The following is a 23,147-nucleotide window of genomic DNA, read 5'->3' as shown; positions in this document are numbered from 1 at the left end:
TTGGTTTTGTGCAATTAGAAAGTTAGCAACCCTAGTGCCAGGCAGTGCGGTGCTGACAGGCCATGTATGTAACGCAGTGTCTACACAGACACTGCACTGCCCTCACTAGATCATCCGAAGTGCTATGCCTCTAGTGGACATGGAGTTATTAGTTTGGTGTAATGGGAGACTTACATCAGCAGGAGTAATACTGTAGTGTAGACATTTACAGAGTTAGGACGATGTAAGCTGCCTTACGTCGACCTAACTCTGTAGTCTAGGCCAGGCCTCAATTGTGATTCATCTGAAAAGAACTAGGGAGAAAGAAAAGGTGGATTATGAGTAAGTGTATGCACATGTGTGTCTTGGAAATCAGAAAAGGTATTAGATATTGTTCATGTCAGTTTTTTTTATACTGATATGTATATATACACACACAGATATTACAAACAGAGCTGGTGGAATTGCCTGACACTTCCCATTATAACACTGTGTTTTCAATTCTTTGTAACTTTGGCAAACTTTAACCATTTTGGTTGAAAATTTCCATGCCGGGTGTCTGCCTCCCGTCGAAATTTTTTTGGAAAACTTCTGCCAAAATATTTCTGCCATTTCTCACATGGTGGCCAATGAAAAATACAGTTTTGCTCATGTTATAAAAATTCTGGCAACTCTTAATTTGAGAAGCTCTAATATCCCCCATGCTTTGGGGAAGGGACTTGAAATTTGTAGGGCAGGACAGATGCTGTGTGTCAGTAATGTTCCTTTTGCTGTCCCACATAAATTCTTCTAAGATTCTGTCTGTACTGAGCATGCTACACCACCAGTTGTAACTCTGGAGTGCTGTGGGCCATGCCAGACCAGGCACTGAAACTGAGAGCAGGGAGGCTGTCTCTCCTGTGCTCTTAGTGAGATCCCTGCAAGTGCCCAGAAAGTAGGGAGGAGTAAACCACACAATTCAAAGACAGAGGGAACAGAATTTAGAACTGTGTGCATGCGTGGCTTAGCGGGAGCGAGGGGAAACATGTGACGGCAGACTGGATACTGCTGTGGGGAGGAAGTGAAACAGACCACGAGTCGGGATATGGGAGACCCTGGGACGGAGAGCCAAGGACAGGGGAGACTGGGAGATAAGGGAGGTGGATCCACAGATTTTAAAGTCAGACTATTCTATGTTGGGTGCCTGCCTCAAGATGGCTTTTTTAAAATTAATGTTTCAGCAAATAGGGTTCAGCTGTTCCAAAAATGAAATCAGGGAAAGGTATGTTGTGCCTACGTTAAAAATTTCTTAAAGCTGTGTGTCTGAGAAACTGTAGAGCCTCCACACTTCTGAGGAACATGAAATTTGGCAGGGATGTTGCCCTGGTGTCAGGGCTGTGCTTTTTACTGACCCTATGAAAATACACCCAAGTTTGGCAGAATTATTAGCCTCTGATTATCTCAGTTCACACACTTTCAGCAGAGATTTGTTAGTATTTGGCAGCTAAATTTTCTAAAGATTTTGTCTGCACTGAGCATGCTCTATCTCAGGGAATCAAGGGCAGAGCAGGACTTACTACTTTTTCCAAAGGACCCAGCACTTGAGTGCTTCAGAGCCATTAACTATTTTATTTATCTTTACAACATTCTGTGAGGTAAAGTGGAATTATTATTCCTGATTTTACAGATTGCAAATTAAGGCGTAGACACATCAACCTGCAGCACCCAGAGAACAGGGCCCGGGCAGCACCCGGAGAACAGGGTCCGGGCAGCACCCCGAACCTGGAGAACATTGCCCGGCAGCACCCAGAGAACAGCGCCCAGCAGCACCCAGCACCTGGAGAACAGCGCCCGGCAGCACCCAGAGAACCACCCCAGCACTGGAGGTCCCAGGCAGTGCCCAGAACACGGAGTGCTCTGTGCTGGTATTATTTGTACTCTGGAAGTGCTCACAACATGGCAGGTACTGTGTGTCCCACCTCACCCTGCCCCTCGCACACAGTGCCAGGCTCCCAGGAGCAGAGCAAGTGGCTGTGGCACCGAGAACAAGCCTGCATGTGGAAGGGACCTAGAGGACTCTGCCAACTTCACACATGGCAGAGTGCGGTCACATCATCCACCACGGACAGCTGATGGGGCAGTGTGCAGCAGTGTTCAGTGGGAGAGGGGAACAGCTCCCAGAATGCCCTGCACGGGGGGCCGGGGGAGCACAGCTTCCAGCATGACTTATGAGGAGAGGCTGAGGGAACTGGGTTTATTTAGTCTGCAGAAGAGAAGAATGAGGTGGGATTTGGTAGCTACTTTCAACTACCTGAAAGGGGGTTCCAAAGAGGATGGATCTAGATTGTTCTCAGTAGTAGCACATGACGGAACAAGGAGTAATGGTCTCAAGTTGCAGCGGGGGAGATTTAGGTTGGATATTAGGAAAAACTTTTTCACTCGGAGAGTGGTGAAGCACTGGAATGGGTTACCTAGAGACGTGGTGGAATCTCCTTCCTTGGAGATTTTTAAGGTCAGGCTTGACAAAGCCCTGGCTGGGATGATTTAGTTGGGATTGGTCCTGCTTTGAGCAGGGAGTTGGACTAGATGACCTCCTGTGGTCCCTTCCAACCCTGATATTCTATGAAGAGTACACTAATTTTAGGTGCCCAGCCTAAGATGCTTTGGACTGATTTGTCTGAAAACATAGCTTTTTATATCGCTATTTTTTCAGTACGGCTCCCACGGACTTAGAGTCATAGAATATCAGGGTTGGAAGGGACCTCAGGAGGCCATCTAGTCTAACCCCCTGCTCAAAGCAGGACTTCAGTGAGTGCTCAGCACTTCTGCAAATCAGACCCCAGGGGTGTCAAGTTGAGTACACAGAAAATGAGGATGACACAGCTACCTTTGAAAAGATGAGATTACGTGACTTGCCCAGCATCACATAGGAATGCTGTGGGAGACACAGGGATTGAATCCAATTCTCCAGGGTGGCACTCAACTGCCAAAGTCTTAATCCTCCTACAGTCCCTGAACACACCTTCTAATGTCTGAAACAAATGAGGTAGGGTCCTACAGACAAAAGTCTCCTTTACTACACAACCCTGATTCATCCCCAGAACACATCCCTCCTGTGCATAAAACAAGACAGGGATCCTGAGGGGAAAAAACAGTATTCAACTAGGTAATTCAAGACCGTATCATAATTAGGTTTGTCAGATTTAGATTTTTATATACTTTTGACAGACAATATCAATATTTTGAAACTTTTTTGTTTGGTTTTTATCAATTTAAATTTTCATGATTACAGGAAGTTATGGGGGAGTTTGCTAATTATTTAATGAGAGTAGATGTTGAGATTCAAAAAGTTAAAACTTTGTAACCCTTAAAACACAAATTGCCAATATCCCATGGAAAAAAGACAAAGTAAACATTCTTGAAAACTACAGTTTGATTTAAGCAGCATTTTTCTTAATTCACCTATCTGTGAATTTTTATTTTCATCAATAGAAATATACTTCTGTTAGTTTGTGTGCACATTATAAAGTTAACATTTTTTGAAATTTGCCAATAAAAATAAAATCCTTCCAAGCCTACTCATACTGCAGACATACACATGGGCATGTGTGTGAGAATGGGAGAACCTTAATTCTGGCATTTCCCAACTTCTCAGTGCTTGACTTTGCAACCTTAACATTCTTTTAATGTATTTTTTTGTATGAATATACATATATATCATGTACATATTTTATTACTAAAGTGCTTTATTATATATAAGTGATACAAATTATGCATCATAATTTGCTTTTGGTTGGGGAACTTGGAATATATTCCAAAAGTGCCAGATCCTAAACTCTATGAGAGTCTAAAAACACTGTTAAAATATTTGTGAGAAAAACAAAATCATATATAGCAAAGAAACCATGCCAATGAAATTATTTAACCACAACGATGATGACTGCTTTATGATGATGATTTGAGGATGCAGATCTTGGTTCAAAGCACATTTAATTGCTGCAGAAGCAGCAGAGCAGTTCATTGCCTTAGCAATGCTGGCCTGAAGTAATGGAAGGCTACGTCCAGCACAGGCTACTGAAACAAGTGGTCTTAAAGACTCACTTCAGCTACTGGCAAACCAAATGTTAAAAAGGAAGAGCACAAGGAGAACTATTATTTTGAAGAAAAAACCCTCTGTCCTCAATAGGCCACAGCCACAGAATAGGGGGACACACAAAATAACCAGGATACTCCCAGAAATATAACAACAGCATGTTGTTGTTACATTATAATCCATATCCCATCTAAGGAATCTTGTGTTTTCCACAGCCAGGCAAAATGTCCATTAGTTAGTGTATTACTGAAGAGCCAAGAGGCAGATAATGTTATCTGTGCAGTCAATCAAAATGGATCCCACAGCAATTCTGTATTTCATGTGACAGAAAAAATATCACTCCAGCTTCATAACCCTTACATAATCATGATTGTTTATTGGTATGATCTATGGGGATGATTATTTCTAGTCAGTCTGCTTTATTAGAACCTCTTATCTGTGACCCACTTACATGCCAACGTGAATGAAAATTGTTTCTGACCTCATATTTTTATTTTAACAAATGTCACCTCTCTGCACACAGAAATAAGCACATAGATTTCTTTCCAACAGATCCGACCTCATTCTGCAAGAAACAATTGAACATATGTTGGCAGATAAGAATATAGGCCAGTCAATCATGGTCAACTGTAAACAGCACAAAGCATATTTCTGAAGTAAAATCAAATTTGATTACATTTCTAGTAATATCATGGGAGTGGGAGAGACACTATTCTCCTTTCCTTTATGAGGGAAAAAATCCCTCCCTCCTTCCTACCACTATGCATATTAAATCAATAATAAAATAAATGTTTATGGCCAATCTTTTGCTTGCTTTTTCAATTTCAAATCTTTCTTCATATGCAGTCAGTGGCATGCATGGATTTAAAATGACTACCTCCCACAGGAGTAAGCTAGTTAATATGTACTGTACTGAATCACTGAACTGAATTTCAAGCAGAAAATCCTAACAATGTAAAAACACCCATTGTGTTATATAAATGGCAACCATAGCAGGAACAAAAGAAATATTACCTAACACTGCCAGCAAGGAAATCTCAGTCACGGAAAAAAGGCTGGCTACAAAATCACTTGCAATCTGTCCTTTTTAATAAAAGTTATCGGGAAATAAATTCTAGAACTAAAAATCCAGGCATAGAAAGTTGAAATGTGCCCATTTTTTAAAATATCAGCAGCTAGGCAGCACTCAGTACCAGAATAGATTAGAAGACAGAAAAAGGCAAAATACTTAGTTAATTATAACTAGTTCACCTGAGGTTCTCAAACAAGGACTGAAGTGAACCCCTCGAAGCTCATCTCTAAAGGATTCACAGGCAGCTATTTTTAATCAATTAGCATGCACACCCACGTTTCATTATCATATTTTCACTCACACCTGGCTGTTCACTCACCGCTTTCTTCCAATGGTCAGCATCCAATTCCAAGTTCCAAGCTCATACCTGCTGATTTGGAAAGGGTCTTCATCTGAACCTGTGCTCACAATAACAATTTTGCCAAGAAACCAGAAATACAAAAACCTCTCTTACAAAATACAGCAGTGAAGAACGCAAAGGCTGGAAGTCATATAGTGAGGATAACAGCACTGCAGACTTCAGCCCAGAAAATAAACATTTTTGAAAGGCACTGCCTTCTAATTCCAGTGTGCATTATGCCAAATGTGAAAACAAAAGCTGCTAAAAACAGCCCGTGCACAAGCACGTCCACACCACACACACACACTCACACACCATCTAGCTGGAATTTTCCCCCCTAAACCTCAGGGACTAGAACAAACATACATACTTCGAAAAAAAATAGACAATTCTATATAATGCACTGCCTCACTTGTAATTTGTAGCTGTTGCTACTGCAGACAGGGATGGGCAAACACAGCTTGTGGTTAAAGACTTGGAGAACAAAAGAAATACTGTATGAATGACTACTGCAAAGATCACTTAAGAACCAACAGACGATAATTGAAGATAATGCACACATTTATTATTCTAGCACTTTAATGCTAAATACAGGGAAAACTTACCAGGATTTATAGATATTTGCCTCTATCCACTGCATACATGAGCTTTTGCATCCTTGCAAATACCCCAGCCTGTTTCAAAGACATACAGAACTGATTCTGTCTCAACCTCTGTATCTAATTTACTGTAATACAGAGGATTTTCAAAGCCATGCCTCACAACAGCTGGTTTGTTTTTGCCTGCTTCTATATGACTGACAAGTTCATACAAGCTCTGTCAACTTTAACCTTGATGACTGAAGGCTTGGTTTGTATTATATGTTACATCATCAAAAACGTCTGACTTCAAGGAGAAAAGCTCACAGTCTTCAAAGCTTATTTGTTTTTTGTTTTTGTTAAAAAGCCTTTTAATGTCTCATTTTGTATTTCAATCATGAACATTATGTCCTATTTCAGCAATGATAATTTTTAAATATTCAGATATAAACTAATTAATATCAATTGGCTTACCTTCTCAATCACATTTAAATTACTACATAAATTAATTAGGCATATAATAAGAAGTATCTTCATTAAAAGCCTTCCAACCTGGAAAAAAATGTGTCTATACACATACTTATAGAGATGATTGTGTATAGATAGAACTAAATGATATACACACACACGCTCTAAACCTCATTCACCCTGCAGACTCCTATGATCTGATGAGATCATGGCGATCACAAGAGTGAAGTGTGAGTTGCCTATAGTGTGGCCAAAAGGGTGCGTTAATCCTTCCACACAGCTTCTCTGGGTTATCTTTTATATATTTAAAGACTATCACAATATTTTTAAAAGGAAAATGCTCTTAATAAAATCACATACCAAATATCCCTGCACTAGCCATTTGATACCCTTACCTCAGCACTCTGATATATCAGTGACAGGCACCTTAGAAATAGCAGACAGATTAAATAAGAGAGCAATTCTGCACATTTATTTTTATAAGATTCTGTTTCTTAAAGAAACAGGAAAACAATCTGAATTTCTTGTTGACTTTTATAGCCCCCAAACTTTCAGTTTCAATTCAAGTTCACAATGCCCTTCATTAGGAGATTTTGACATCAGACACAACTCACTCAGGGCTTGTCTACATCAGAAAGTTGCAGCGCTGGTGAGGGAGTTACAGCGCTGCAACTTTGAAGGTGTACACATCTGCAGGGCACCACCAGCGCTGCAACTCCCTGTTTGCAGCGCTGGCCGTACTCCCGTTTTGTCTCGGGTGTAGAGGATCCAGCGCTGGTGATCCAGCGCTGGTAATCCAATGTAGACACTTACCAGCGCTTTTCTTGACCTCCGTGGAAGGAGGAAGCCTCTGGTAATCAAGCTGGTCTCCTTTCCCGGTTTGCTCTCTCGTTCCCGGAACCTCGAGCAAGCAGGTCTCCTTCCCTGCGGTTTGCAGGGTGGTTCGGGGAACGCGAGAGCAAACCGCGGCGAAGCTGGTCTCCTTTCCCGGTTTGCTCTCGCGTTCCCGGAACCCCGAGCAAGCAGGTCTCCTTCCCTGCGGTTTGCTGGGTGGCTTCGGGAACGCGAGAGCAAACCGCGGCGAAGCTGGTCTCCTTTCCCGGTTTGCTCTCGCGTTCCCGGAACCCCGAGCAAGGAGGTCTCCTTCCCTGCGGTTTGCAGGGTGGCTCCGGGAACGCGAGAGCAAACCGCGGTGAAGCTGGTCTCCTTTCCCGGTTTGCTCTCGCGTTCCCGGAACCCCGAGCAAGCAGGTCTCCTTCCCTGCGGTTTGCAGGGTGGCTCCGGGAACGCGAGAGCAAACCGCGGCGAAGCTGGTCTCCTTTCCCGGTTTGCTCTCGCGTTCCCGGAACCCCGAGCAAGCAGGTCTCCTTCCCTGCGGTTTGCTGGGTGGTTCCGGGAACGCGAGAGCAAACCGCGGCGAAGCTGGTCTCCTTTCCCGGTTTGCTCTCGCGTTCCCGGAACCCCGAGCAAGCAGGTCTCCTTCCCTGCGGTTTGCTGGGTGGCTCCGGGAACGCGAGAGCAAACCGCGGCGAAGCTGGTCTCCTTTCCCGGTTTGCTCTCGCGTTCCCGGAACCCCCCTTGAAGCCGCCCAACAGCGCTGCAGTGTGGCCACATCTAACACCACTTGCAGCGCTGGTTGCTGTAAGTGTGGCCACTCTGCAGCGCTGGCCCTATACAGCTGTACTAATACAGCTGTAACAACCAGCGCTGCAAAATTTTAGATGTAGACATGGCCTCAGTCCTTACTTAGTTTGCATAATGCAGTTTAACTGGTTAATAGGCTGTAACTGCTCTGGTTGTCTCACAGTCAACATCTAAGATCATGGCTGTGACAGATGACTGTTTAAGAGTTTCTTATAACTCAAATTTACTGGCATAGTAGTCTCTTCCTTCCTCTCCATCACACTGCAGGCTGATATACACCACAATACATGTTGCTAAGGCCCACATAATGAAAGACCAAAATATTCCATGGCAGGGGTGGCCAAACTTACTGAGCCCTCCAAGCCACATACGACAATCTTCAGAAGTTTGAGAGCTGGGGCACACCTGCCGGGGGCCAGAGCTCAGGCTTCAGCCCCATGGGAAGCGCTTGATGGGGCTCAGAGCTTCAACCCTGCTCCTGCTGAAGCCCCGAGCCCTGGCAGGTGCACCCCACAGGGCTGAAGCCCCAAGACCCCTCCGCCCCCACTGGGCAGAAGCCCCTACTGAACCACCCGTTACAAGGCAGAGGTCCTGAGTTGCCTCCCTTCCCTGGTTCGGTAGGTGGAGAATGGGGGAGGACTTGGGAGGGGCGGGCTCCATAAGCCGCATTTTAATGGTAAAAGAGCCATAGTTTGGCCAGCCTTGTTCTATAGGATAGCTCGCAGCAAGGCAGTACAGTAAGAGTGGACAGTTGAATCTCCTCTTTATTTAGTATATTCGGAACACATGAACTGCCATACCGGAACAGACAAATAGACCAGCTAGTTTGGTATCCTCTCTTCAATGGTGGCTTATACCAGATAACTCAGAAGAGAGAACAAATCCCTACAATGTCCATTTACTTTAATTAGAGCTGGGTCAGGCCTGAAGTGCTGATACTATATTTAACACCTTTTAAATGTAAAAAAGCAACGGGAAGATCTGGACGACCTTGTAAACTGGAGTAATAGTAACAGGATGAAATTTAATAGTGAAAGTGCAAGGTCATGCATTTAGGGATTAATATTCACCCTCACATGTTCTAGTAGGCTTCTTTTACAGACTAACCTCCTTCTAGTCTGGGTCACATTAGTTGGAAGTAACAGAGGAGAAGGAGGACCTCAGAGTATTGGTTGATCACAGGATGACTATGAGCCGCCAATGCAATATGGCCATGTAAAAAGCTAATGCGGTCTGGGGATGCATCAGGCGAGGTATTTCAAGTAGAGATAAGGAGATGTTAGTACCGTTATACAAGGCACTGTTGAGACCTCATCTGGAATACTGTGAGCAGTTCTGGTCTCCCATGATTAAGAAGGATGAATTCAAACTGGAACAGGTAAAGAGAAGGGCTACTAGGATGATCCAGGAATGGAAAACCTGTCTTATGAAAGGAGACTCAAAGAGCTTGGCTTGTTTAGCCTAACCAAAAGAAGGCTGAGGGGAGATATGATTGCTCTTTATAAATATATTAGAGGGATAAATAACAGGGAGAGAGAGGAATTATTTAAGCCCAGTACTAATGTGGACACAAGAACAAATGGATATAAACTGGCCATCAGGAAGTTTAGACTTGAAATTTGACGAAGGTTTCTAACCATCAGAGAAGTGAAGTTCTGGAACATCCTTCCAAGGGGAGTAGTGGGGACAAAAGACATATCTGGGTCAAGACTAAGCTTGATAAGTTTATGGAGGGGATGGTATAATGAGATTGGTCTTTGACTATTAGTAGTAAATTTGCAAAATGGCATGTGAAGGGATGTTAGATGGAGTGGGATCTGAGTTACTACAGAGAATTCTTTCCTGGGTGGTGGCTGGTGAGTCTTCCCCACATGCTCAGGGTTTAGCTGATAGCCATATTTGAGGTCGGGAAGGAATTTTCCTCCAGGGAAGATTGGCAGAGGCCCTGGGCAGTTTTCACCTCCCTCTGCAGTGTGGGGCATGGGTCACTTGCTGGAAGATTATCTGCACCTTGAAGTCTTTAAACCATGATTTGAGGACTTCAGTGGCTCAGACACAGGTTTGATACAGGAGTGGATAGGTGAGATTCTGTAGCCTGCGATGTGCAGGAGGTCAGACTAGATGATAATGACCTTCTGACCTTAAAGTCTATGATTCTATGAACCTCTCAATGGTAGGCGGTATAATTGTGTTAATCATATAATAAACTATTAAATTTGTGCTTTTCTTTTGATGCAGGCTGACTTGTGCTGCGGGCGCGCACACACACACACACACACACACAGTCACTTTCTCTAGGTCCAATTTTTAAAAGACAACCTTTTTAATGTAACACCCCTTGAATATCAAGGGCTACACCTGTTTAAAATGTTCAGTGACCTCTAAGGGGATGTTAAAAGTGTAGCAAGTATTTGCTCTCATCAGACTGCAAACAAAGAAAAAAGAGGCCAAAATAACACTCTGCATTAAGTATACAGACAGCTATGAAACACACACACTACCATTATCTATTGCTTGCTGAATTTTGGTAAGTCATTTCAATGGTAATTTTATATAGGAAATCAATATCCTTAAATAAATATGCACACATTGTATTATCTTTGTTTTGCATTTCAGTAGTATCTAGACTTGCCACCAGTCCAAGTTTTACCTGGACAGTTGGTTTTTGACTGCAAAGTCTGGTCAAAAAGAAAACTTGGCAACCCTAAATGGCACCTGAACCAGAAGTCTAATTACTGTGGAGAGGCACCGGGTCATTAATCCGCGCCAGCCGCACTCAGCCAGGGCTGCTTCCTACCTGCAGGCAGGTTCCTTGAGATGATCCAGCGAGTAACGGGGGGAGGAGGGAAGAGGAGTGAGTGATGGATGCGGGGCCTTGGGGGGACGAGGCGGGGAGGGGGGCAGTTGGTTGGGCCTCGCGGGAAAAGGCAAAGTGGGGGTGGGGCTTTGGCGGAAGGCAGAGCAAGGGTGGGGCACTGAGGGGCAAAGCAGAGGGTAGGCCTTGGGGTCCGGTTACCAGCTATTAGAAAGGTAGCAACCCTACTAGTATAATTTCCAATACATTTCAGTCCTAGAAGTTCAGAACTGGTCTTGGAATTCTGACAATTCTTGGAATTGTACCCAATGTGCGTGGGAATGCGAGTTTGAATGTTTACAGTTCATAGCAGTAGTGCTACTCGAATGAGCAGTTGTAACTATATTTAGAAGTGGTCCATTGCTCGCTGCTCCCATAAACATAAAACAGAGGACTGGATACTAGAATTTAGACACTTTCTAGTTTTTCCAGAGATGGTACTAAGCGACTTAACAAAACATATAAATTCATTATAGTCTAAATCAAAAATGAAGCCAAATCCACGAAGTGGTTGAAAATTTTTGGTGGATTATAAACATCTTCATGCAAAGTAAACAAAATAAAATTGTTTCCATTCTGGGCTGAAAATGCACAATACATAAAATGGACAAAGAAAAAACAAGCAAACTGACTGACTAATCGGCCACCCAAGCCCTGTAATTTCACTTTAAAGAGTATGGAGGGAAAATATATAATCTGTTATTTTAATACTTCATTGCTTTTCATGTAAGATTCAATAGAAGAGATTAGATTCACAAATAATTCAGCATTCATGACAATATACACAGTATCTGTAATAAGCACAAAATATACACACTTATTTTAAACAACAAATCTATTACTCACAAAATAATCAAGGGAGTCTCTGGCTATAATTTTTCTGTTACAGAATGGAGACTGTAACCTACAGAATATTTCAGCCCCATACATTGATCTCATGAAATTACTTTTTGGCAGAAAGCTCAGGTCATCACAGGTTTAAGCCATTTAAAGATTTAGGGTTTGATCCTGCAGCTATGAAGCCAATAGCAAAGATCCAAAAATTTGATGCGGATGATGCAGGATCAGGCTTATAAGCAGTGTAATTTTATACAAGTAGCAAAAAAAATCATTAAACACGCCAGTAAGCAAATATTTTCTCCACAGGCTATTTGGTTAATGTTCTAAGCCTAAATACAGATTAGCCAGATTAAACAAATTATTATTTACAAATTGCTAGCTTTGGAAAAAATATGAAATCAAATTTCTTTAGAGAAACTCCAAAGAACATAGGTTTAATCGAGATCACGATGAATGAGACTAGTTCCTTTATCACTTAGGCCTTTCACTATAGTAGTGACAATTTTAAAAATGGTTATTTACAATTTCCACATAATAACCATTCATTATCATTCAGTGACCATTCATGGCATGAAAATTAAACTGTTCACTAAAGACATATATGCCCTCTACATAGTTTAAATGGCCTTGGCATCAGACAAAGAACTGAGGGAAAGACCATGAAAGAGACCACTTTACTAAACCTTTTCCTACAATGTGGTGCAATGGTCAAATAACAGAGCTGCAACAGCATGTGAAAACAGCTTACTGCTTTAAAACAAAAAAAGTTATTACAGCTGGTGCCCACTCATGTGATTTACATGGATTCTATGTTACAAAGCGAGGATTGTGTTCCACAGACAGTGTTAAAATGCTGGCGTAGGTGTATTATTCAGATGCTTTTGTTACTAGAGTTCCACAATGCTAGATGGAAAACATCTTAGTTATATAGAGATGCTGTCTGCCTACACAGTCACCTCTAGTCCAGGCTCTCTCTTCTCTCTCTCACACACACCATTTTAAAAGCCACTGCACAGTAAATACAAAGAGCTACACATAATCAAAACACAGCAGATCACTTAAACCAATAGAACCATCAATCTTCATAATATATAGTTTATAAGGTGGAAAATAATGAACACATTATACATAATACACATCAGCTGCTGATCATATGACACATGCATAGCTATACTCATCTTGAATGTGCATTTGCTATATTAAGAAATTCTCTCTCATTGAAACAGTCTACCACTTAAAGATTCTAAGTACTTAGTTTCAATTATTTATCACAATAGCACCCAGAGGTCCCAAATCAGGATCAGGTCCAAACTGTGCTAGGCAGCTTGGAAGAACTGTGCTGTTTTTCTCCTATTAATTGGTGAGTGGAAAATCTGATTTGAGAGCCCTTTTATCTGTTTTACATTCAGTAATTTTATCTTTACAGAAAACTGACTTCTTATACCTACAGCAGTTGCCACGTGTATCCCTGACACACCCCTTTAGGAAAATCAAACACTTCCTTGTCTTTAAAACCATTTAATTGATTAATATTAAGATTGGGTCTCTTCCTACACCCTCATAATAAGACTCTGCTTGGACTGAAGAAAATACAATAAATTGGACACTAGGTAATTTTTTTAAAAGGTCTACTCCACAGTCAGAAGAAATCTTAGCACCAAGAGCTGTTATATCGTATGTGAGGGGGGAAAAAAATCATAGCACAATGTTCAATATGAGTTTACCTCAACTTCTATTTTGGGTGGCAAACATCCAGCTCATTTGCTTATCATAGTCCTCAAATAAAACTTTTAGCCTTGGAGACAGAAAAGAAAAGTATACCTACCTTAGAGAGCAATTCTGCTCATCAGTGTTAGTTTTAGAGGAAATACACTCCCCATCTTCCCCTGAATCCTCAGTTTGCCTCCTTACTTCAACTGTGACTTCCTGGAAAGGGTTTATAACATAGTAAGACACCAAGTCATCAAGTTTCAGTCTCCTGAAAATATATTATTATGGAACCTCTCATTTGTGGGTTCGCTCTGCTTGAGCATACATAAAGTCAGTAACATAACATGTCTTATGCTGGTTTGGCTTCAAGGGTTGTATAGTATGCCATGGGACATCTTCTATGGCACTAGGAACCTCACTGTGCTCATGTTACTAATTTATATCATCTCACTTGTCTAGAAGGAAACACTTAAAAATAATACTTATAAACTTTAGCAACTTCTATTTGCCAAAACCAAAGTATTGTAAAAAACTTACCCTAGCCTTGTTAGCATTTTAATACAGGCAAGCATTTGAGGACTTTTGAACTTCTTTCTGTGTGTTTGTTTCTCAATAAAACACTTAACATTGACCTTCCAGAACTGTACTACCTCAGTACCTTCAAACAACCACACCCAAAGTCTAACACTGTATTAGAAACTCTGAACTCATGGGGAATACAATTGCACTGGGTACTCAAACCAACTAAATTATACATGTGAAGTATGTAAAATACCTTTAACTTTCTTCAAATCCAATAGATTTTGTTATATAATCTACAATACGCCCCACACTGTATTATCCAAGGGATAAAACAGTGGGTTTTGGCATTGTTGGGGGCTTTTTGGTGGGACTAGGGGTGGGGGGGAGGGTTGGGTTTGTTTTATTTTGTGCAAATCATAGTAGCTGCCACTGAACTTGATGCTAACAAAATCAATGCATGTATGGTATATATTACCGTAGTGTTCCCAAACTCGGGACACCACTTGTGTAGGGAAAGCCCCTGGCGGGCCAGGTCCACCGGGGGCTTTCCCTACACAAGCGGTGTCCCAAGTTTGGGAAACACTACTTAACAGGATGATTTTTGTTGCTGGATGGGCAATAAAAGAGGAATAAATAAGCTATTCCTGCCTCTTCAGAATAAAATGTCTGCTTTTGAAAACAGTCATTTGTAAGCTAGAGCCCAGAAGATTGTTTATACAGAGAACTCCTCCCTCCGTCACTCCAAAAAGTCCTAGTGAAGACTTTTGTTTAAATTAAATCCAAACTATAGACCATGTGAGTTTTTTCCTAAGGGATCTCTAATCTTGTCTGAAACTACGGTTCAAATTTTGACTCCTGGATTTTTTTTTCTTAAAACGGAGCAAAGGGAGTTGAAGTGCAGGAAATGAGAGGAAAATGGGGAGGAATGTTATAAATATGTGATACCCTGTTTTGTTTTTAACTCAAGTCCAATATTTTGTATTTGCAGAGGAGACGGTTCAGCTTAAATTGACGGTACCCTCCCCGACTAGGATCCCTTCCTTATACATGAGGCAATCTTGCAGCAGCTTTAATATGCCTTTAAAATAACAATAGCACAAAGGTCAGTCATTGAGTTTCTCTCACCTGCCAACTGCCTCCTCACTCACACTGCAAAGTTAAAAATTAACTTGCTTTTTGCTTGTGAGCTGAGCAGACTTTTGGCATCTCTTAGAGGATTAGATTTCTTTTAATCACTCATATACAATAGAAGGGCCACCTATTTTTTCTTTAAGTTGTATTAACATTTATTACATCCTTGGATTTTCAAACATAACCGTTAAGGTGAGATAGCGAGTGCTGCAGTATCTGATTATTGGACCATGAGAGTTTAAAAGAAAGCGGAGAACTGGTCACTTTCCTGGGAGGTGATTACAGACTGTTCCTCCTTGCAGTGCTTTTTCCATCTTAGAGTTCTATGGGGCCACAAGACATCTGAACTGGGGAAGGGGGCTAGGGAAGCAGAGCAACTGTGTCGTGTTGGGTGAGGGTTTAAACACGTGGCCTGCGCGACTATCTCCTGTGGCCCACCAAGTGGCTCACGCCCACCCCCTGGCCTACCTCCAGGCCGGGGTGGACAAATAGCAGATGCAGAATTGCCCCCCTTGAGCCCTGCGCCGCTCCCTGAAGCAGCTCGCATCACGTCCCTGTGGCTGGGGGGGTGTGGGGGGAGAGAAGCAGAGGGCTCTGTCCATGTGTTGCCCTGGTTTCCAGGCACCACCCCTCCCCCCCGCAGCTCTCATTGGCCAGGAATGGGGAACCATGGCCAATGCTAGCTTCAGGGGAGGTACCTGGAGGTGCGGCAAGCAGCGTGCAGAGCCCTGCGTCTCCCCTCCCCCAGGGGCTGCAGGGACATTGTTCCAGCTACTTCCCAGAGCAGGGCCAGGGCTAGGGCCAGGGCTGGGTCTGGGGCCGGAGCCGGGGCCAGCAGCCTGCCCTGGCCCCGGGGTGCGCCATTGCCACCCTAGAGCCCAAAGCCCTCTGCACGCCACCCCCCAACTGCCTGCCCTGAGCCCCCTGCTGCACCCCACACCCCAACCTTGTGCCCTGAGCCCCCTGCCTGCACCCCAGCCCCTGCCCTGAGCCCCTTGCCTGCACCGCAACTCCCTGCCCTGAGCCCCCTGCCTGCACCTCAACCCCCTGCCCTGAGCCCCCTGCTGCATCCCACACCCCTTCTGCATCCCAATCCCCTGTCCTGAGCCCCCTGCCTGCACCTCAACCCCTTGCTACACCTCAACTCCCTGCCCTGAGCCCCCACTACACCGCTCATGCACCTCTGGGGGCAGGGAGGGGGAGGAACTGGGGTGGGGACTTCAGGAAAGGGGTTGGAATGGGGGTAGGCAATGGGTAGGAAGAAGCAGGCAGTGGGCAGGGTTGGGGGCAGTGAGGATGGGGTGTCAGCGATGTGGCTTTCGGGCCAATGAACTAGCCCTCATGGTCATTTGCGTCTGAGACCCCTGGTTTCTTGCCATCATCCTCCCCTCATCCCTAGTGTAAAGTATGAGATACAGTTAGGCTCAGCAGAATTCACTTTTTTAAATAATTTTGATAGATAATATTGATGCTTATTTTTTACCATTTTTATCTATTTTTATCTATTTAAATTTTCACAGTTGAAGGAAATTATTGGGGCGTCAAGCAATGGTTGGGATCAAATAATAATTATTTAATGATAATAGATATTGAGATTCAAAAAGTAAAAGGTTTTTAACCATTAAACCGCAAATTGTCAATAAATAAAATACACAAAACAAATATCCTTAAATCAAACTCTAATAAATTCTCAAGCAGCATTTTTCTTACTTTGCCTATTTGAATTTCTGTTGTCACTGATGGAAATATCCTTTAGTTGGTTTGTGTGTATCCGGTGAAATCGACGTTTACATATATTTACTGATAAAAATAGAATCTGTCCTGGCTATATATTCTAACATCACAATCAAACTAACCAGTTTATTTTCTCTTCATTCATGGCAGTGACAATACAAGTGACTGAACTGTTTAGTTCAGTGTACTTTGTTCCATGTTGAACTACTAATGCTACACTAATGTAAAGCCTATTTATGTGAGTTACCTGTAATAATACAATCATACTTTGCATGTGTTCTTTGACTATATTTGAACACTTACATACACAATTTATTTTTCTTTCTGCTGTCACATTCTAAAGTAAGAGGAGATTACAAAAGCCCCATACCTGTTTGTAGAAATCAGTAGAAGGGGACGATCTGGATCTCTCATGTGTGTACTGGGGTTTCTCATGCTGCTCATGGCTTGCATCAAGAATGTTATCAGCTGAATGGTACTTTCCTGAACTCCTTGGCTCTAGAGGTGTCCTCTGCTCTTTCCAGGATGCCTGATATTCTGCAAATGTTCCTAACCTCTGAGGCTGTTCAGTTTTCACCACTTTGTCTGCAGACTTGTGAGCAAGGTAATGGACGTGATCTTTTGCAGCTCGTGTACTTTCAATTCCAAAAGAGGAAGCCCGAGCCCGTCTATCATACCAAGATTCCTCACCCTCGTGTCCATGAGCTTTTTTATCAGGCCTCTCAGGCAGACTGTAGAGAGTTTGTTTCTGTGCAGACTTATGATATGTGGGCTTACTCGTTTCTTCAAAGAATTTCCACTTATCTGCAAAAGAGCCCAGGGCTTCGTCAGATGTATTTGGACGGCGGTGGGGATGGCAGTCATCTTCTGACACCCCCACTTCATTCATCTTCTCTGGTTCAGAGTAAGACTTCAGTTTTTGTTCTGCTGTGAACCTCTTCCTAGCTCCAATGCGGGAGATATGATGAGTGCCACCCCTTGATGAGTTTGGTTTAGCCTGCATAGCCTCAAGAAAACCTGACACATCTTCAGAAACCCAAGCCAACAAGGAAGAGTTGTAATTATTTGTCTTCCGTTCTGGCGACCTGGGGAGATAATCAGCAGAGCTAGGTTCCAAGTCCCGCCTTTTGAAGGAAGTAGCCCTCAGGACCCTGGCCTGGGCCTCCTTCAGGTGATCCGTGTAGGAGCTGGTAAAAGAACTCTCTGAAGGCATGTTTAAGTTCTCCACTGAATCTGGTTTCCAGTTTTCAGTGTCCTCTTCTGTTTCGCTTGACCCTATTAAGGTAGCAGTGCTTTTGCTTTTCTGCAGCTTCGCTCGCCTCATTTGGATCTCGTTTCTCAGGGTTGTTGCAAAGCGATCACTTCTGCGTGCCTGCTTAGCTGTATGCGTATCAAACGGGGGCCGTCTATCCATTCCAGTTTCCAGGCAGTTGTCAGACTGGTTTTTGCCTTCCTGAGCTAAAGAGTGCAAAATTGGGGTCTTCTGAGCAGAAATCTTACTACTGTCTTCTGGTCGCCACTTGATTTCTTTTTGGGCAGCTCTGTGTTCAGTGATAGGGACACAGCTCTTTGTACACTCCTGCTGACTGTAGCTATTGTCATTTTCCTCGAAATTGCCAAAGTTTTTCTTTTGACCAGGTTTTTCAGTAAAACTTGTGTTTTTAGGATCTTCCACTACAGTAGACTTAACATCCCCTCCACTGTCCGCTACACAGTGACCACTCTTCTCGCGCCCTTCTAGCAAAGGCTCGACAGCTTGTTGCGGTAAATAGTACTTTGGTTTTGGGACCATCGTGACTACGGCAGGATTTTCATGTGGTCCAGGAGAAACATCAGCCCCTGTTCCAGGTTTCCAACATTCATCCTTGAGCTGTAGTGGCCGTGAGCTTCCCTGGATAGGCTGTTTTGCTGTGACACAATAATAATGACTCTGTCCAGTGTTGTCCACCTTCTGTTCAGCTGCATCATTGTTAGAAGAAGCACTGAACATTCTGGCTTGGTTTGGACTGTAGCAGTGAAAGTGGTTGGCAAGTAGCTCTTTATTGCCACTGTAAGAGGAAACATGTCGCTGCTCTCTAGGCGAAGTCGAAGCCCTTGCATGGTGAAAGAAAGTGCTTTCATCGCTGTATTGGCGCTGGTGGTGGTAACCGTAAGCAGGCTGTGCAAACCGAACATCAGTGCTGGACAAAGAGGACTGCAGTCTGTTAGCATTTCCTGAATTATTGTTGTACCTATCACCAGCAGAGGACAAATTGTAGTCCACATTAATATCAGATTTGTAATTGGAATTACTGACCCTCTTTCCATCTGTGCTCCTGTCACTTGCCTTAACAGGTCTTCTTGGTTGTTCTGCAGTTTCTGAGATCCAGTCCCTCCTATGCGGAGATTGGGTCGGAACTGTAAAGTGCTGGGTGCTGGCACCCTCTGAGTATATTGAACCATGGGTCTTCTCGTGCCCTTTGGTAATAGCAAAACTGTCACTACGGAGAGGTGGAGGTGGTGGTGGAGGGGAGGATGATTTTTTATCAGGAACATGCCAGACAGGTCCAAAATTTGATCTTCCAGAACCAGAGAGCTTGGAATTAGGCTGTTCCTCCAATCGAGGGCTCTTTCTAGTCTCATATTGAATGGGAAGTGGCAAGTATCCAGGTCTGTCCTCCAGTCCACTGTTATCATTCACTAACTGGCCAGTCTTGCTATTTCCATGCTTTGCAGTGTCCCAGTGGCCTACTTTGTACAGCATGTTCTCCGTTGAAGCAGCATCCATGTTGGACAGAGTGTGATCAGGAGTACTCGAACTAGTGGAGAAAGAGCCATAGGCGGAATCCCGCTTGCTTTGGTTCCCTACATGATCAATGCTATTGTTGGACTTTGCAGAGGAAAGTCTTCCATACTGGGATGTTTGGAGAGTGTGGTCCCAGCTGTCCATACTTCCCAGGGAACTGAATCGCTCAGAGGTGCGATGCAGATTTGACTGATCCCATGAGTTTGACAGGTCATGAGAGGAGGAGCTATAACAGAAGAACATACAATACCATCAGCAGTAAGTCAATACAACTACAACAATGAAGCTGATTTTAAATGGGGGGTTGTACTATCCACCCAGACAGCAATTATCAGAGAGACATGTCTCCTAGTGGTTTGAGAAGGTGGAGTCAAGGCTTCATCCTTCCTCCACTATTAACACAGTGCCTGAACTTCAGCAGCTGCATCTCAAGTTTATCTTACTGCACAACAGGAATAATGAGATGTAAGAAAGTCTACTTCTCCTGGAATCACCCCTTCATGTAAGATCATGTTGACATTCAAAGAAAAGTCTGACTTCCCTCCCTTCATCCCCATCTCCTGACACCAAACCCCAAAGTTTCCAATTTACTTTCTATCTCCAATACCACCACCAACCTCATTCCCTCCCTACTAAACTCTTGCCCCTTTCTCCCGCTTTCTTACCTTTGCCTGTTTCCTTCACAAAACCTCATCCTTAATCCCACCTGCTTCTCCAAACACCACCTCACCCTTCACTTCTAAACCACTATGTGCTGCTTGCAACCACTGCCACAAATCCCCCTATTACAGCTCTCACCCTGCATGTGCTCTCTCTCTTTCAACAAAAAAGGTTTCAGCTACCATCACTTTGCCAATGACTTACAAATCTATCACACCTCTTCACTCCCTCTATCCCATCCTGTAACTCAGTACAGTTCTCCAACATCTCTTCCCAGGAGCTCTGCTATCAACTTCAACTTAACATGGCCAACACTCAACTCCTGGCCTTTCCTCCCTCAGAAATTCTTCCCACTCCATCACTAGTAACACAACCACCATCCTCCTAGTCATTCAGGCCATCAGCACTGCCCTCTCTCTCTTGCTCATTCAGACTGCCCCCAAATGTTGCTGCTTCTTCCTTTATAATATTGATTTTTGCCCATAGCTAAAATTTTTGCCAAGGCTCATGTCTCTCATCCTGGCTACTGTTATCTCTGCTCCCCGACATCCATCTCTGGTCCATACAAAACAGTTATTACTGTCATCGTCCTTGCCCACTACTCTGACCACATCACTCCCTCTTTGACCCCTGTGTGATGTTTTTCTCCATAATGCTTTATGGGAATATGCTTATGAATGCATATATGACATAACTGGAATATGTTCTATGCCACATATGCCATGTAACATATCTCTGTAAAGGTTATGATCTACTGAATATATTCATCCTATTTGTATGCATGTATCATTTTTCTATTCAAAGTTATTAATATTGACTATGTACTTGTTTAATTTTAAGTAGCCTCAGTGAAGCAGTTGGTCAGCTTCCTCAGAAAAGACTATTCTCAGTAAGTGCCCAGTCAACGAACACTTAAGCTAACACTGAACTTGGAGATGTCAATCCACATCTGAGCTTTCCCTGGCTGGTAAGGAACTCAGTCATGCATGGACATGTGACTTGCCCATGTGACTCCAAAACTCCATCTTGGAGGTGAATTCTGGATAGGAAAGAGGAGGGGGTCTGCACCCACAAGAGAAAGTCTGTTTAAGCCCATGGGAAACCGCTCCATTTTGTTTGCAGCTGGTTCAAGAGATAGTCTCTCCACCCCCAAAGGATACCTGAAAGAAACTGGAACAAAGGACAGTAACCATAGGGGTATGAGTGATTGCTGGACCTAGACTAGAAGAAAGCTAGTCTGTAAAAGCAGCTTGCTAGAACATCTGAGGGTGAAATTTCATCTGTAATTACTCTCTTACTGTGTTAGGTTTAGACTTGTGCATTTTATTTTATTTTGCTTGGTAGTTCACTTTGTTCTGCCTGTTATTACTTGGAACCACTTAAATCCTACTTTTAGTATTTAATAAAAATCACTTTTTACTTATTAACTCAGAGTATGCATTAATATCTGGGGGGGCAGACAGCCGCGCATCTCTCTATCAGTGTTAAAGAGGGCGAACAATTTATGACTTTACCTTGTACAAGCTTTATACAGGGTAAAACAGATTTATTTAGGGTTTGAATCCCATTGGGAGCAGGGCATCTGAGTGTTGGAGACAGGAACACATCTTAAGCTGTTTTCATTTAAGCCTGCAGCTTTTAGGGGACGTGGTTCAAATCTGGGTCCGGGTTTGTAACAGGCAAGTGCGTCAGACAGGGCACCGAAATCTAAGCTGGCAGGGAAAACAGACTCAGAGGTAGTCAAAGTACATCAGGTGGCAGTCCCAAAGGGAGATTTCTGTGATCCAACCCGTCACACCCTGACATTAGCTCTCCCTGCTTCCCTGCACTAAATTCAAGCTTTTTTCCTTGCATTAAGGCCCTTCACAACTTTGCCCATCCCTACCTTTCCACTCGCCATTTATCACACTGCTTCCCACGCCTCTACCACTCAGCTAATGAGGCTGGCATCATTGACACATTTGGGCCAATCTTTGCGCCTTCTTCCACATGGGTTGCCCCCTCTGAATTAATCAGTAAGGCCTGTCCTCTTTTAAACTGCTTCCCAAGACAACCTTCTGCCACAATGTCGAGAAGAAATAAGCCAATCTAGGATGGCTGTTTTGAGGATCACATCAGGATAACTGACAGTTAAGCCATGCTAACTTTTTAATAGCAAATTTTACATTATATAAGCAAACTATATATTTGATTGTATCCATATCTCCCACACTTGGTTACTTTTCTTGATATTGTAGGGAACTACATATATGTTTGTACCAGACCCAGTATAGTGGAGCTCCAATCCTGGTTGGATGCTATTGTAATACAAATACTAAATAATAGCCACTGTGGTAGAAAATTGGTCCGAAATCAACAAGATGAAATTCAATAAAGACAAGCACAAAGTATTACTTTTAGGAAGGAAAAATCAAATGTACAACTACAAAACAGAGAATAACCAGCTAGGTAGTCATACTGTTGAAAAGGAATTAGAGGTTACAACAGATCATAAATTGAATATGAATCAACAATGTGATTCAGGTATGAAAAAGGCTAATATCACTCTGGGGTGTATTAACAAAAACGTCATATGTATGAGACAGGAGGTAAGTGTCCTGCTCAACTCAGCACTGGTGAGGTGTCAGCTGATGTACTGTGTTCAATTCCGGGTGCTACACTTTAGGAAAGATGTGAACAAATTGGAGAGAGTCCAGAGGAGAGCAACAGAAATGATAAAAGTCTTAGAAAATCTGTCCTATGAGGAAAGGATTAAAAA

General features: G+C 43.1%; 1 protein-coding gene across 9 annotated transcripts in view; it reads right to left on the bottom strand.

Moving 5' to 3' along the window:
• Positions 1–23,147, bottom strand: part of SHROOM2 (shroom family member 2) — a 195,717-nt gene that overhangs the window by 43,897 nt on the left and 128,673 nt on the right. For 7 of the 9 annotated variants that reach the window (XM_030572478.1, XM_030572487.1, XM_030572508.1 and 4 more), the window contains 2 exons: positions 17,315–19,955; positions 13,673–13,773 (listed from right to left, as the gene is read on the bottom strand). In XM_030572478.1, the coding sequence (XP_030428338.1) occupies positions 13,673–13,773; positions 17,315–19,955 (2,742 nt within the window). Of the gene's footprint in view, positions 1–5,442; positions 5,701–6,068; positions 6,218–13,672; positions 13,774–17,314; positions 19,956–23,147 lie in introns of those variants that run through there. The other 2 variants (XM_030572546.1, XM_030572556.1) reach the window with 2 other exon arrangements.

The sequence above is a fragment of the Gopherus evgoodei genome, chromosome 1, assembly GCF_007399415.2.
Source record: "Gopherus evgoodei ecotype Sinaloan lineage chromosome 1, rGopEvg1_v1.p, whole genome shotgun sequence".
NCBI lineage: Eukaryota > Metazoa > Chordata > Testudines > Testudinidae > Gopherus > Gopherus evgoodei.
The sequence above is the reverse complement of the archived record's forward strand: the minus strand, read 5'-3'. Positions and strand labels throughout refer to the sequence as shown.